The sequence below is a fragment of the Bos indicus x Bos taurus genome, chromosome 4, assembly GCF_003369695.1.
Source record: "Bos indicus x Bos taurus breed Angus x Brahman F1 hybrid chromosome 4, Bos_hybrid_MaternalHap_v2.0, whole genome shotgun sequence".
Classification (NCBI taxonomy): domain Eukaryota; kingdom Metazoa; phylum Chordata; class Mammalia; order Artiodactyla; family Bovidae; genus Bos; species Bos indicus x Bos taurus.
The window spans coordinates 14,860,648-14,876,106 of record NC_040079.1 but is presented as its reverse complement, the minus strand read 5'-3'; the positions used below and the strand labels follow the sequence as shown (position 1 = coordinate 14,876,106).

Here is a 15,459-nt window from a genome sequence, read left to right as displayed (position 1 = left end):
GAAGAGACCGAGGACTGGCCCTTTCAGAGTCCAGGCCCACAGCCAGGAGCCTACCGGGGAGATGAGAGCCCATTTGACACACACTGGTCCCCATATTACTACCTTTCCTGCCTGGTTGAGAACTGTCATCGCGCCAAGGCAAGTTCATTGTCAAGCTGAACGCTTGGTCTTATTCAGCAGCAACCCCCTCCACCCCGCCCCTTCCTGTACCTCTGTGAGTATGATCCTCCTGGGACGGGAGAAAGCACCTCAGTTCATTCCCTGGGCTCTGTGGTTTCTTTTCCTTCTTTGATTTAGCAGTCCAGAGTCAGGGCTGACTCTTTGCAACCCCATGGACTGTAGCTCACCAGGTTCCTCTGTCCATGGCAAGAACACTGGAGTGGGTTGCCATTTTCTTCTCCAGGGAATCTTCCTGATCCAGGGATTAAATCCACGTCTCTTGCATTAGCAGGAGACGCAAGTGGATTCTTTGCCACTTGCGCCACCTGGGTAGTTTCATTTCAAAACAAAAACAAGTTCCTGAGGTTCCCTTCTTCCTAGAGGGTTGTTGTACTGCCATTAAAAGGTTAACAAAAACTTCACATCACTGCCCTTTGCAAAAGCTTCCCCAAAGGCCTTGGTTTAAAGGTGAGTAAGCTCATCCTTTTTACTCTGTTTGAAGGGCTTTCAGTGTATTAAGACAAATAGCAAGTTTGCCCTCATAACCACCAGAATGAAAAGCTGGTTCAGCTATGATTTCATTTATCTTTACCTTTATCTTCTAGCTAAAACAGGTAGTTACACTGATCGATGACTCTTCACATGTGGTATTGAGAATTATCTGCACCCTGTGCTATACTTAAATTTCCCATCTTGCTTTTTCATGTGGGACAAACAAGTTATAAATGCAAATTCCTAGGCTAAATGATTTCTATCAATGAATTCAGCTTCCCTTCTCCAGCCAAATGGAAGACACGACGCCATGATGAATGACAGAGGCAGCCTTCTAATCCACAGCAATCACAACTTACTGAGGACTGTATGGGCACTTACCTTAGAAGGGATCTATGCCAGGCCTAAGGGGTGCTTCATGCTTAGCAAAAGCCAAAGCTAATTCAGAACTGTTATTTAGCCTATACTTTCTGGTCTGGGGAAAGATAAGTCCTATCATTTCTGATTCCTTCAGAAGAGTCCTAATCCAGAGGACAACTGGACATTGTCCCAAAGGCTGAAGAGTACCATCTGCCAAGCCTGCACAAGTGAAAAAAATCCATTTTTCCAGAACTTTGTCATATCCAACTAGACATCAGCAAACTCCAAGCCTGGATTCTAGGCCCACAAGGACTCTGACCACATAGAATTTCTCCTAACTTCATCCAGTGATGACCCAGTGGCCCCCACATCTCAAGTCAGCAATGTTTCCAGCTTAGGGCATGGCTCACAGCTTGGTTCAGCGGGTAAAGAATCACCTGCCAGTGCAGGAGACTCAAGAGACGGGGGTTTAATCCCTGGGTCAGGAAGATCCCTGGAGGAGGGCATGGCAACCCACTCCAGTATTCTTGCCTGAAAAATACCAGGGACACAGGAGCCTGGTGGGCTACACTCCACAGGGTCGCAAAGAGTTGGACATGACTGAGCAACTGAACACACACACACGTACAGCTTGGCTTTAGATCAGGCTTAAAGTTCCCCAAAAGGACCAAGCCAGCTGGCATAGGGTTGGGAGGAGGAGGTTTAAGAGTCGAGAGGGACAGAAGGTCACCATCAATCTAAGTACCCACACCTGAGTTTCCCAGCCAGCTCCTGAAGGTCACAGTAATATTATAATAAGCTCTGTTTCTACAGAGGACAGAGAAGGACATTCTTCAGTGACTTCCAAAAAAAAGCAGATGGTTTCTCTGAAAGTATTTCCATAGTGACACAAAAGTAGGTCTGGGTGGCTTCTAGCTTCTGCTGTGTCTGTGCAGGGAGCCCTGCCTGGTACCTCGCCAACAAATTCTCCTTTCAGAGACCTGGCAGCAAGTGATGCTGGTGTGCTGCTCACCTGAGAGACTGGGGAAGAAGGAGGGGTGGGGGGAGGCGTGGGAGGGAGCCTTCAAAAGATGAACTCCATCCATGTCTCCTTGGGGATGACAGTGACGAGGGTAAAACAGGGTAGAAGCGTGCTCTGCAGCCCAGCAGAGGGCGCTGCGCTAGATTCCTGGCCTCACCAGGAAGCTGGCAATGCAGGGAAGGACCAGCACTAGGGTATCCTCTTCAAAGGACTCTGTTGGGGAGGCGGAGGGGGTGAAGGGGAGCATAGGGGTTCTGCTCTGGGGTCAGCCAAACACAGGCTGCATTCGACTTCAGACGTGGCACTGCGATATGGGTGCACCCTCTCCCAGGGCCACTCCCAGCCCAGGGGATGCCAGATGGACGGCTGCCTAGAAGTGCACAGAGTTAAAAGGGGTGTGGAACCCTGGGCCCGCCATTCAAAGAGAAACACAGGAACCTCATTTTCATCTGATTACCTTTACATCAGCGGGTCTGAGCCTGGAGTTAACATAGCACAGAAACGAAAGCATTCGCATGCAGAAGCCCTCTGGAGCAGAAGGGCTTACAAAGAGTATTTGCCCAACAAATTCCCCAGTTCCACAGAACAAGGGCCTACCTGTGTCCTCCAAGAGAACCTGACCTTTCCTTTTACCCCACCCCTACTTCTGACTGCCCATCCCAACTTAGAAAGCCTTGAACCTTCTGATAATACTAAGAGTAACCATTACTTGACCCAAGTTACAAAGGCTGCTCCTTCTCCAGGAACAAGAGGAGATGGCCACTCTTCAAGGAAAAAGGCAGTGAAGCTTCAGCTTCTAAACAGATTCTTTTTTTTCTTCTGTAAACAAATATATTACTGAAATAGCTAAACCCACAGAGGAGAAAAATGTACAGTTTACATTTCAATGCCCAAACATTTATATATTTACATAAAAGACACTACCTTGATTAGTCAATGTCTGCATTTCCACACGTGAACTTCTTTAATCTTGAATTCTGTATCAGGGAGCTGCAGTGAGAATGGTTTTGAATAAAGCAATAAGCCCTACAAAGCTAGTCTCGAGACAAGACACATGATCCATCCATTTGAAAGTTATTTCTCTCTGACACTAGCCTGGCTGGAACTTGGTCCCGGACACATACACAGACACCTATTCCAATAACACAGCCAGGCAGGAATAGTGAAGGGGAGGAAGTTATATGTCACAAACAACCTAGGACCCCAAGTCAAAATCCTGAACTGGCCCAGAAGACCTCCACTCAACTCACAGGAGCCGGCTTCTCTAACAAACCATGGTTATCTCACCTAGGCTGACACCCACTGGACACTCCAGCCAAACAGAACAGGCAGGGCCGACAGGAGCTATCCCAGGTCCAAGCACTCCAGAGCACAGCAGAGCAACTCATCACTCACACATGGGGTTCCCAACCACTCCCCTGGGTACAGGCACTGCCACCTCTGCTAACAAGTCTGGTACTTCTCTGGTCCCAGTTTCCTAGCTTGAGGAATGTTGCCTCTGCTAAAGAGAAGTTTGTTTATAAAGGCTCCTTGCACAGCAGAGCAACTCATCACTCACACATGGGGTTCCCAACCACTCCCCTGGGTACAGGCACTGCCGCCTCTGCTAACAAGTCTGGTACTTCTCTGGTCCCAGTTTCCTAGCTTGAGGAATGTTGCCTCTGCTAAAGAGAAGTTTGTTTATAAAGGCTCCTAACTGGTACATATTCCTGTTGACATCAGCCCAGAGGAATGTGCCAGCCCGTCCCAGGAGGGGATTCAGAGAAACAAGACTATGACATGGAGCGGCCACTGTTAACTTAGAGAAAGGTTTCAAGGCTTCATTTTTACAGTTTTAGTTTTCAGCTGACTGAGAAGCCACCTCTCCCTGTCCTCTGTCTAGAGAAGCTTCATACCTGGTGACAGAAACATCCTTTGTCCCACTCTGAAGTCTCTACATGAACAGAGAAAACACAGATTTACTCTAATAAACCAGAAAGGGAATTTGACCGCAAGACAAGACTCCCAGAACTGATAAAAACCTTGGAAGGCCATCTGGTCTAGCTTCTGCTTTGGGCAGATGGATATGCAAGGCCCCACTGGACAGTGGTCTCGTTCTTGATACATCAAATGACAGAGACCAGACAGACTTTCCCAAGAGTCCAGCCAGGGTGTCCAGAGCTCCTGGTGATAGGTGGCCTTCACCCCATCACCTTAAGTCAATCATGAGGAGACGAGAGAGGCTGCCGTGATAACTCCTAAGTCTGAACCCAGCAGCAGCTCGGAAAATGGTAGCTTCCAACGACCTCCAAAATCAAGGTGCTCTCATCTTACCTCTTGGGAAGAAGGGAAGAAAGGAGATGCAAAAATTACATTTGTTGGAAGTATAAATACTCCTATGTGGCAATTAGAAATCAGGCCATCCCCATGTGATAGCGGCTCATCCTTCCTATGGGCAACAGGGGTTGTCAATGACCAACATGACGTCGATGCCGTAGGCCTCCAGCAGGTCCATAAGAAAACTCCGGTCTCCCTGGGGGTCTAAACCCATGCCCCGAGCATGCTCGGCTGTCAGAGTTTTGTCTTGACTGGAGGACACCTCCAACAAAGTCTGAAATATCCGGTTGTTTTGCTCAAGGAAAAACCTGCATTCACAAGACAAGACATGGAAAAGAGAGGGCAGAAAAGACACAAAAGTTTACCAAGTAAGCCACACATGGGGAACCAAAAGTACACTGTTTTGCTTCCTATACATTTAAACGGTTTCAAAAGTCAGATAACCTTTTAAAAGAAGAAAACAGGATAAAAGTGAAAAGAGTTACTCAAGTGCCACTGAGGTCAGCAAAGAACTGGTGTTAAGCCATTCTATGATTAGCAAAATCTCTGAGTGAGTGATGGCCTGACTGCCAGAAATCTATAGGAAGGTTCAGTTCAGTCGCTCAGTCGTGAAGGTTACTAGAGGTTTAAACACAGCTGTAGAGAGAGGCCCCATGAACCATGTTCCTCTCTTTCTGCTTAGTCCTAAGGTAAGAGAAAAATTAGACAGACAGACACCTGATAATGCAGTTCTGAGGTCAAGACTTAATGTGAGAAACTGAAATCTACCTTCAAAGTCCTGGATGGGTAATTAAAGCCAGTGACAGGAGGTGAGCCTTCCCAACACAGAGAAGGACTCTTAAAATGACTCTCCAGCCCCTGAGCCAACCACACAAAACAGGTGGAGCTCAGAGGTACTGGGGCAGGCACTGGGGAGTCAGAAGCCAGCCCCGGGGGCAGGCAGTGATGTAGGAGGGGGAGCGAGGCAGAGTTCTCCACAGCTCACCATCATCTGTGTATAACTCTGTGTTCCTTAGATGGCTTTATAGGACACCTAGAAAATACAGGACAAAGTTCCACTATGGTGAAGCTTAAATATAGTTCCTGTGTGTAACTGTATGTACATGGAACTCACATACAGTTCTACTATATATCACAATAACTTTTTATAGTAGATAAATTAAGATTTTTAGTTGGAGTTTCAATATCAAACTCTCAAAAATTACTAGAATGAATAGACAGAAAAGTAGAAGGATATAGTAGACCAGAAAAACACTATGAACCAATTCAGTGTAATTAAGATTTACACAATTTTCACCTAACAGTAAGATACAAACTCTATTCAAGTTCCCACAGACTATAAACCAGGAGACACTGGAACATATCCAGGGAAAACGAGGTACAAAAATTTCATGGTCTAAAGGTATTGAAATCGTACAGTCTGTTCTCTTACCACTGTGGAATTATGTTAGAAATCAATACTTCGATGGCTTTTTTGTTTTAATTTGCACAGGGCATATCTGAGTGTCACTGACTTATAGTTCTATATGAATATATGAGCCGTATTCAGATATGGTCTGATAACGTAACAGTCTAGACTTTTCATCTGTATTCCACAGAGCAAGGTGCTCAGTGCCCCAAGCAGCTTTGGGCGGTGAGGATTTTCAGATTCAAGAGAGATTCAAAAGCCTTGAGGAGACTCTGCTCAGCTCTCCACTCAGCTCCCAGATACTTTTACATCTCAACAGCAGGTGTGCATTAGAAAGTACACTTGATCAGAATCAAAGTTCTGCACCTTTGTTGCAACATCAAAAGCCAGTGCTAAGTCGTGTCCGACTCTCCCGATCCCATGAACTGTAGCCTGCCAGGCTTCTCTGTCCATGGGATTCTCCAGGCAATACTGGAGTGAGAGGCCATTTCTTCTCCAGGGGAACTGCCTGACCCAGGAATTGAACCCAGGTCTCCCACATTGCAGGCAGATGCTCAAAGGCAGAAACAGTTCTAACTGCAAGTGCTACTCCCCATCCCAAGACAGGAAGCTGGCAGAACTGTTTCCGGTCCAATTACATTTCTGTTCTTATCACCTGGCACTATTAAACACAGCTGTTTATGAATGAAATCAGTGCCTTAAAGGTATAGAGGCCACGGTTCTGATCCCGACCAACAACTGCTCTGGGGGGAAAGAAATGTCATTCAATTCAAGAGTTAAGTTTTTTATGATCCCATAATATTCCATACAAGGAAGTGCTCTATTCAAAGGCAGCAATGGATGACAAGCCCCCACATCCTGAGAGACAGCTTGTATGCAGCGGACATCTGGGTGTAAATGACCAATAGGAAGACAACTCCTGGGGCTCCCATTTCTCTTAATAACCTTTCCCTGCTCTTGAACTCTTCTGGGTGCCCCTAACAGCATTCTGGGGCTCAGGCTGACTCTGTGGAACCCAGCTCTAAGGGCAATAATGGGCATCCTTGCACTGCAGCACGTAATACAAGAGGTAATTGTTGTTTAGTTGCTAAGTTGTGTCTGACTCTTTGTGACGCCATGGACTGTAGCCTGCCAGGCTCCTCTGTCCATGGGATTTCCCCGGCAAGGATACTGGAGTGGGTTGCCATTTCCTCCTCCAGGGAATTTTCCCAACCTAGGGGTCGAACCTGCATCTCCTGCACTGGCAAGCGGATTCTTTACCGCTGAGCCACCAGGAAAGCCCAACACAGGAGGGATCCAGGCTAAAGCCGTCAAGTGCTAAGGGACCCTCAGGGAGGCCCATGACTACCACCCAGGCTGACTTACAGCACAAAGAGGTCCTCTTCACAAGGGTTGTAATCTTCTTCCACCTCCTGGGAATATAACAGCATCTGCCTGTTGGGAAGGAGATGACCATCAGCTTCTGGCGCAGCTACAAGGACCCCCAGGCCCCAGGCTAGGTCACTGGGCGGGCATCTGCATGGGTCACTGCCTCTCAAGGAGGAGGCTGAAAACCCAGAGCAACACCCCCACCGCTGCCCCGGCCAAAGGCAGGGACAGAAGGGGCAGCACAGGGCTTGGAGTCCAGGGCTGGGCCTGGCCCTGGGTAATCCAGGACGAGGGACAGCCTTTCCTAATTGTCATACAGTTGGGGTGAGGCCATGAAGCCATTTATCCCACCCCTGATACCAGCGTGCTGTTCCGGGCTTCACAGATTCTAGAGGCCACTAGAAAGGAGTCAGCCCAGGCATGCCTGCTGCCCATCAGTATAGGTGGGGAGCTTCCTCAACCCCCGCTCCCTGGGCAGATGGGCAAAAAATGTGCACAGAGGGAAGGGGCGGCAGGCAGCGGAGCTGGACCAGAGCCCCTCGGATGTCTGGACAGGGGCGGCTCCCCTTCCCCCAGCCTCACCTCTGCTCGTTGAGCCGCCGGTACTTCTCCCGGTCGGCGCTGTTGATCTTCAGCAGCGGCTGCAGGTGGTCGTGGTGCGTCTTCACGTTCTGGTTGTCCACGTAGACGTCGTAGAGCTCCCGCTTCTCCTCGAAAATCTTCTCCGTGGTGCCTGCGGGAGCTGGGGTTCAGGAGGTGGGGACCCCCCGCAGGGTGGCCCTACAGGGAACCAGGGACCCCGGGGAGGCGGGGGTGCCAGGGATGGGCGGGCCCCGTACTCACAGGCCACATAAGACACCTCTACCTCCAGGGTCTCGATGTCGGCCACGTTCACGTAGAAGAAAGGCTTGGACTCGGGCACGGTGCCCCCAATGCCAGGCAGGGAGACGTTGGCCAGGCAGCAGCAGCAGTACACTGGCGGGACAGCGGAAGTGAGGGCGCCCGGGGTCCTCCCTCCCAGCCTGCCCCCCTACCTCCCAGGCTGCCAGCATCACTAGGGTCTCCGTTCAGACACGGGTCAGTCTTTCTCTCAGGAGATCTTGCTTAGGATGTGGTACCAGTGACCTTCCCCCTCTCAGAACCCTTGCCCACGGCAACCCCTGCCTCTCCTGGTCCCCTCCCCTCTTCTGTCTGTGCCCCTCAGCCTCCTCTGTCTTCCTCTTCCTCTGGCTCACCTCCCCGGGCCAGCATGTTCCAAGTTGACACATTCCTCCTGATTCACACTCTCTCCAAGTGGCGGCACAGACAGCCCGGGCTGCCCCCCAAGGTCCTGACCCAACTAGACCACTGCCTAGCGTCCACCTCGAGAAGGTCTCAGAGCACCACACACATGTAGTGTCCAAGTGGACTCTATCACACCACCCCCCACCGTCCTTGTCATCCTAGACTCTTCCGCCCTGACCTCTCACACACATCAAAACCTTACAACCCAATCTGACACCAGCCTCTGCCAGCTTTCTCTTTTTATATCTGGAATCCATCCTCTCTGCTTTAATCCAGGCCCTTCTCTCTTCTGCCACCCGATCCATCTTCCCTATTGCCGGAGTCCACATTCTACTACATCAATCCAACCGTGGTCCTCCAGGGCTTCAAAGCAGTGAACCCCTGATACGGATCAGTCCCTCTGACCTTGGTCAAAAATGGAAAGAATGGGGCAGTTTCTGTCTCAGGGAGCTTGGGCAGAGTCCCTGACCTTGGCTTCTAGTTACCTCTATAGCATACAACGCCCACTGGAGGGGGAGAAAATATCAAAATGCGCTTTCGAAGTAAGGCAAATTTCCAAAGGATGAGGATCTGTTCGCCAAAGAACTTAATAAATTGAGACATGCAGCCAGCTGGGTGTGTGATCTGAAAAAATTAACAGAGGTGGGTGAGGGGGAGGGAGGAATAACTTGTTAGAAATATTGTGAAAAATATGCAATATAAGTGTGTGCTAACTACTCCTCCCCACCAAAAATGACCCAAGGTATAACTAAACAGATACACTAAGGGATGGGTACTTCTACATAAAACGGTATTTTTCACTTTGAAAGTCTTATCTTTAAACTAGAATTTTATCATTTAGCAGCTCCCCGAATGCACCGAAGTGAGAGTTTAGGATCATTAACTACTTCATCTGGGGAAGTGGTGCAGAGGAAGAGAAGCTGGATTGTAATATTTGAGTCTCTCCGGGATGACACACACCTTAGTGAGACCATTCAGCTCCCAAAGTGACTAAGCACAGGGAGGAAGGAAAGGATGAACTAACTGTCCTAGGTGACACCTCAAATATACAGGGAACCAGCTCCCGTGGGAGGTGACATGTGGAAACAGATTACAGGTTACCCCACTGGCACAAGGACTCCCAGCACCTAACCCCATTCCAGCACCTATCCCCACCCTCCTGCACCTAACTCCACCCTTGCACCTAACCCCACCCCACTGCCCCCTAACCCCGCCCTCTGCACCTAACTCCACCCTCTGCACCTAACTCCACCCCCTGCACCTAAACCCCACCTCCCTGTGCCTAACCCCACCCTCTGCACCTAACCCCACTCACCTACACATAACCCCACCCCCTGCACATAACCCCACCCCCATGCCTAACTCCACCTCCTTGTCCCAACTCCACCCCTGCCTCCTCTCAGTGCTGGATGCCAGGGCCCCTCTCAACTCTGAGGGTCGCCTCCCAGGCGCGCAGAGGAGCTAAGACATATTCCAGGAGCAACTGCATGAGCTCTGTCTAACCCAGGGGAAGTCAGAGGCCGGGGTTCTGCTCTGCCCTTTACTGACAGGGAGACCTCAGGAAAGCCAGCCCACGTTTCTGGTTCACTTTCTTTACCTGTAAAATGGGGATATTCCATCACATCCCTCATATGGCTAGAAGGACCACTTGAGAAAAGTCGTGTGCAACACTTGGCACATGGGAAAGCCACATGACACAACTGTCACTGACAAGACACCAGGCTTCAAGCCAAGTGCTCTGTGAATGTTTTGGAAGCTCACTTCCAGGACAAAGTGTGTAGTTTACAAGCCAGTGGAAGAAGCAGGCACACAAGCGCTTAAGCAACCAGCCCAATGAGAGCTGTGATCAAAGAGGGGCAGGGGGCTGCAGGAGGGCGCACAGAGGCCCTGGGGTGTGAGAACAAGCTGCTTTCTGGGAACAAGCAGCTGGGGGATGGGGGAGGGCCTGTGCCAGGGCAAATGGGCAGCAGCCCAGCTGCTGAGACGCGGCCCGAGGCTGCACCCCGACTGCAGGACACAACAGACTTCTGTGCTTTCACCTCAACACATTTCCCTTCTCTGGCCTTGGAGCTTTTACAGAGAACCTTCTTTTCTGGACTTGCACAGTTCCTAATTTTAGGTTTCCCTCCAACTTTTCATGTCAGGCACCCCATCCTCTTCTTACTCCCTAACTGTCGCTGGTAGGTCCCTCGGATTCACACTTCATCCCTCACCTTCCACCTTCATCCCCCTAGGAAATCCATCCACTCCTGGGGCTCAGTCCCCCGACTTCTCTCTCAGTTCCTTATTTCCCTGGGGGAGCATTTACTAGCTGCTGTTGGGCCTCTCAGAGAGGTCTCCATCAATCCTGCCTTCCTCTCACCTTCCAGGTTTTTCCTTCCCTCTAAGATCTGACCTCTACTTTATAAGTTTATTTTAAAATTTTCTTTATATATCTGTTCACTTTGTAAAAAAAAATTCATTGACCTATAAACTTACAGCTTTTCAACCAGTTGCAACATGTTATATTTCAATAGAAAGGTTACATAACAATTTCTTCGTATGTACACATATGTGATATATTTGAATAGGCTATCAAATATACCATGTTCATTAGTACTGTCATTTCTCACCCCTGGTCTTTTCCTCTTTTACATATACAAGCAGTGTCCCTCCAAACCCACCTCACCCCAAGGTAATACGTGTTAATAACCTACATCACAACCATCCATGTTTTTTTCCCACATTCATATATGTATGTGGACATGGATACATATATGTATGTGGATACATATATGTATATATGTTCATATATGAATATATCTACATGTTTGTACATACCCAAGGCAGTGATTATTTTACAGAAGTGATAACATCACATAGTTTTCAGCTCTTTGCTATTCTCTCACAGTACTTCCTAGTAGAGCATCCCTCGTCCACTGGTTATGCTCTAATTCATTACTCCGAATGGCTGTGTAATATACGGAGTGTTCTATTTGTCTGCCACTCTGAACAATATTGAATTAAACACGCTCATACGGACATCATGACACGCCGGTGGTTAACAGAGAGAAGACAGATCCTAAGGAGTGGGACTATCAGATCAAAGGGTGCAATATTTTGAATTTTAATAAGGCACTAACAAATTGTTTTTTTAAAAGAAGACTGTTCACATTTCTACCTGCAACCTATTAGTACCCTTTTCCCTGCATCTCCCAGGGTTTAACATGTCTGCTAATGAGCTGCCCACAATAAGGCAAAAAATAGAGGCAATTTCACTTTTTCTCCCTCTGGTCCCCTTCTTGGCATCTTGGGGAGAGGAATACAGGGCAGCCAGGTCAGATGCTGGTCACCTCCCTGTGGGTTTGGAGACAGCCTTGAACTCAGAAGGAAAAAGGGGGTCAGAGTTAGGAGTGAAGAGAAAGAAAGTAGGTTTTCATCAATACAGGCCCAGAACTGCCCTAATGATCCTCTGACAGCTTCTTAGTTATTGCCTCGCAGCTCATGCCCGGGAAATCTTCAAACTACATTTCCTAGACTCTTATGCCCGTGGCTACCTGTTAGGTTCTACCAATGGCGGGCAGTGACTGGAGACTGGAGGGCAGGAGGAAGCTTCTAGTTTCAGGGTCCAGCTTCCGCTGGTATTTCTCCAGGGGCAGAGGACACCTCCATTCTAGACTCCAGCTATTCCTGGCATCCCTGCCCACACCACGCCCAGGTGGTGCCTCCCTAAGCGGTCTGAGAACCACCTCCGCAGAGCCCCTCCTCCGAGCTCCTGCAGTTCAGATGTCACTTCCTGTCACTTTCCCCTCTTTCTTACTCCAGCCCCGGGAATGCATGGCAGGAAGCCCAGGTACACCACCAACTCCTCCCCCACTCATTGGTTATCTACTGCCTATCTATGCAATCCTCTTTTCCTCTTGAGTAACTTGCTTTTAACCACCAGAACATGGCAACACTACAGCACTGTGACTTCCACAATTAATACAACAGATTGTGACCTCCACCTTGCCAGCAGACTTTTTCACAGGTTGGCTTTGATGAAGGAAACCATCATGTTGGAGAGACCCAACGTGTGTGTTTGTTGCCGTAGGCACTAAAAAAGTCAGCAAGGCTCTCAGTCCAACAGGCCTCAAGGAACTCAATCCTCCCAACAACCATGTGAACTCACAAGTGGATATTCCCCCAGTCGAGCTGTCAGATAAGCCCCCAGTCATGAGGGACACCTTGACTACAGTCTTGCAGAGGGCCCAGCAAAGCCTGGATCCCTGACTCACAGAAACTGAGAGATGGGGCTCAGCTGGTAAAGAATCCGCCTGCGATGTGGGAGACCTGGGTTCGATCCCTGGGTTGGGAAGATCCCCCGGAGAAGGGAAAGGCTGCCCACTCCAGTATTCTGGCCTGGAGAATTCCATGGACTGTATAGTCCATGGGGTCACAAAGAGTCGGACACGACTGAGCGACTTTCACTGTTTTAAACCATTAATTTGAGGGCAACTTGTGATGCAGCAACAGATAACTATATAGGGTGGTAGCCACTGTCTGTATTTCTAGTGTTTAGGTTATTCTGTTACCTCTCTGTGACTTTGGTTTTCCAATTCCTGTATTACTGATTCTCTGTATTGAATCAGTCTGAAATACCTGGCATAGTTTGTGTTTTCCTAACGAGACCCTAATTGGTACTTATTCAGGTTCAAATACCATGGTCTAACAGTTAAGGTTCTTTCCAATCTGATTGCAACCTATTTTTCCACTTCTTTCTCCTGGCCAGATGACACTGATATTCGTCACAGTCAAACCAGTCTTCTCACACCCATGAACTCGCCCTGTGGTTTCTCATGCACATCCCCACAGGCAATGGAGTGGGAGGACTGAGCACTGGCCTTGGCACCAGGCCTGTGTTAATATCCTGGCTCTATCTCCTACTAGTTGTAAGGCCTTAAGCAAGTCACTGAATCTTTAAAAACCTCAGTTGGTTTATCTGTAAAACATGGATTAAAAAAAAATCCACTTTAAAGAGTGCTGCAACAGATACAGATAGAGAGTCAGCAGAACGTCTAACTCACAGAAGGTGCTGACAGAGTGCTGGACCACGGCCCCCACTGTGGCTCATGCCTTCTCTCAGCCTGGAGTTAGCATCCCTCACTTTCCCCTAGTTAAATACCTCAAATGCCTCTTCCAAGATACCTTCTCAGAGTCCTCTCAAAGTCACAGTATAATTTCTCTACCAGGGAGCCTGAAATTTCCACTGAAGTATCTTGTGGCCACCTGTAGGGGAGGGGAGAGGGGATGGAGGAGGAAGGTGGGGTGGAGGAGGAGGGAGGGGGTTAGAGGAGGAGAGGGGGTGGAAGATGGGGAGGGGAGGAGGTGAGGGGGGAGGGAGGAGGTGAGGGGGGAGGGAGGGAGTTAGAGGAGGAGAGGGGTAGAAGATGGAGGGGGGGAGGAGGAGGGGTATGGAGGAGGGGGAGGGGGATGGAGGAGGAGGTGGACGAGGAGGGGGGTGGAGGAGGAAGGGGTTGGAGGAGGGGGTGGAGGAGGAGGGGGGTGGAGGAAGAGGAGGGGGATGGAGAGGAGGGGGATGGAGAGGAGGAGGGGGATGGAGGAAGAGGAGGAGGGGATGGAAGAGGAGGAAGGGATGGAGGAGGAGGGAGATGGAGGAGGAGGAGGGGGAGGAGCAGGAGGGGGAAGAGAAGGAGGGGGAGGAGGAGGGGGATGGAGGAGGACAAGGAGGGGGAAGAGGAGGGGGATGGAGGAGGAGGAAGGGGAAGAAGAGGGGGAGGGAGGAGGGGGATGGAGGAGGGAGAGGGAGGAGGTGGAGGAGGAGGAGGCAGATGGAGGAGGAGGGGATGAGGAGGGGGAGGGCAGAGCTGGGGGAGGAGGGGAAGGGGGAGGCTCTTTGTACCCTCCTACCGCTGGCTTGGGTCTTTGGTTAATGGTAAATAAACATATTCTAGTACAAAGTAATTCAGAAAAAATACACAGTAAAGTAATATCAAAAATACGGTAACTAAGAAATATCTCAACTGTGGAAATGCTTCATTTTTAGTTCACTTGTCTGCCTTTAAAACTGAAGCAATCACGAGAATCAGATCCACGCATCACCCCAGGAGTCACCACAACTGGGCCCTCCATGTGGCTCTGCACCGCCATTACGGAAGTATTAGAAAGCACGTTAAGATAACCTGCCTTATGTTTTAAATAAGAACCAAATGCTGAGGTTACAATCCTGTTCTATCAAAAGCAGACTTTGGGTGTTAGCCCAAGACACAAATTTCCTTATTCATGAAAACAACAATCAGCAACTACTGTCCCCAGACCCAAGCCCAGGACTGCGTGAGACTTTGGCTGACCTACCTTCATCTCGGGGTACATGTATCGGTGGATGGAAGGCAGCCAGTAGACGGGGGGCAGGCTGCCACCTCTCCCCGGACCGGCGTGGAGCACCCCCTTCTTGTCCTCATAGAAGGCAGCCAGGTGAGAGTAATGACCCGGGGTCTCCAGCTGATGTCTGCACGAGACACGCGCACAGTGAGAACAGCTCAGACCACAGCCCTGCCACTCACTCCCCAGCCCCAGGGGCAGCAATACAAGCCTGGATAAACTAAAAGCCTCCCTTCCAGAGGCTGCCTAGGACACTTCCTTCAATGTTACAAGTTCCTTAGCAAAAGCTCTAAGATAGGCTCTGAAACTCCCTGACAGTGCTGTGGACACAAGCTCCTTCTCATGGGAAACAGGAGGAATTAACAGACTATTATTAACTAATGTCCATTGTTCTGGAGCGAAGGATGCTTCCCAGAGAATGGCTGTTGGTGATGAGAAGGGGAAACCTGGAAGACCACAGATGTTTCAAAGCAAGTTTGTCTTTGTTTAGAAAGCAAGTTTGTCTTCTTGCTTTGCTGTTGTCAAAGAATAAGAAGCAGCGTACTCTTCAACGTCTCACATAATGGAAGACAACTACTGGAGGTCGTGAGGGCTTATGTTTGAACCAAGTAATAAAGAGCACAAGACCTCTTCTCCCCCAACCCCATCCTGCACAAGGAGATTGTCTGTGGGTAATTCTGTCAACTGATCC

General features: G+C 49.4%; 1 protein-coding gene across 2 annotated transcripts in view; it reads right to left on the bottom strand.

Annotated features, from left to right (window-relative positions):
* Positions 1–2,474: 2,474 nt before the first annotated feature.
* KIAA1147 (KIAA1147 ortholog) overlaps positions 2,475–15,459 on the bottom strand; it is a 48,843-nt gene continuing 35,858 nt past the window's right edge. For both annotated transcript variants that reach the window (XM_027538813.1, XM_027538812.1), the window contains exons 4-9: positions 14,742–14,895; positions 8,894–9,032; positions 7,968–8,099; positions 7,707–7,857; positions 7,122–7,190; positions 2,475–4,656 (exon numbers count right to left, since the gene is read on the bottom strand). In XM_027538813.1, the coding sequence (XP_027394614.1) occupies positions 4,461–4,656; positions 7,122–7,190; positions 7,707–7,857; positions 7,968–8,099; positions 8,894–9,032; positions 14,742–14,895 (841 nt within the window). In that variant the 3' untranslated portion in view covers positions 2,475–4,460. The remainder of the gene's footprint in view (positions 4,657–7,121; positions 7,191–7,706; positions 7,858–7,967; positions 8,100–8,893; positions 9,033–14,741; positions 14,896–15,459) is intronic.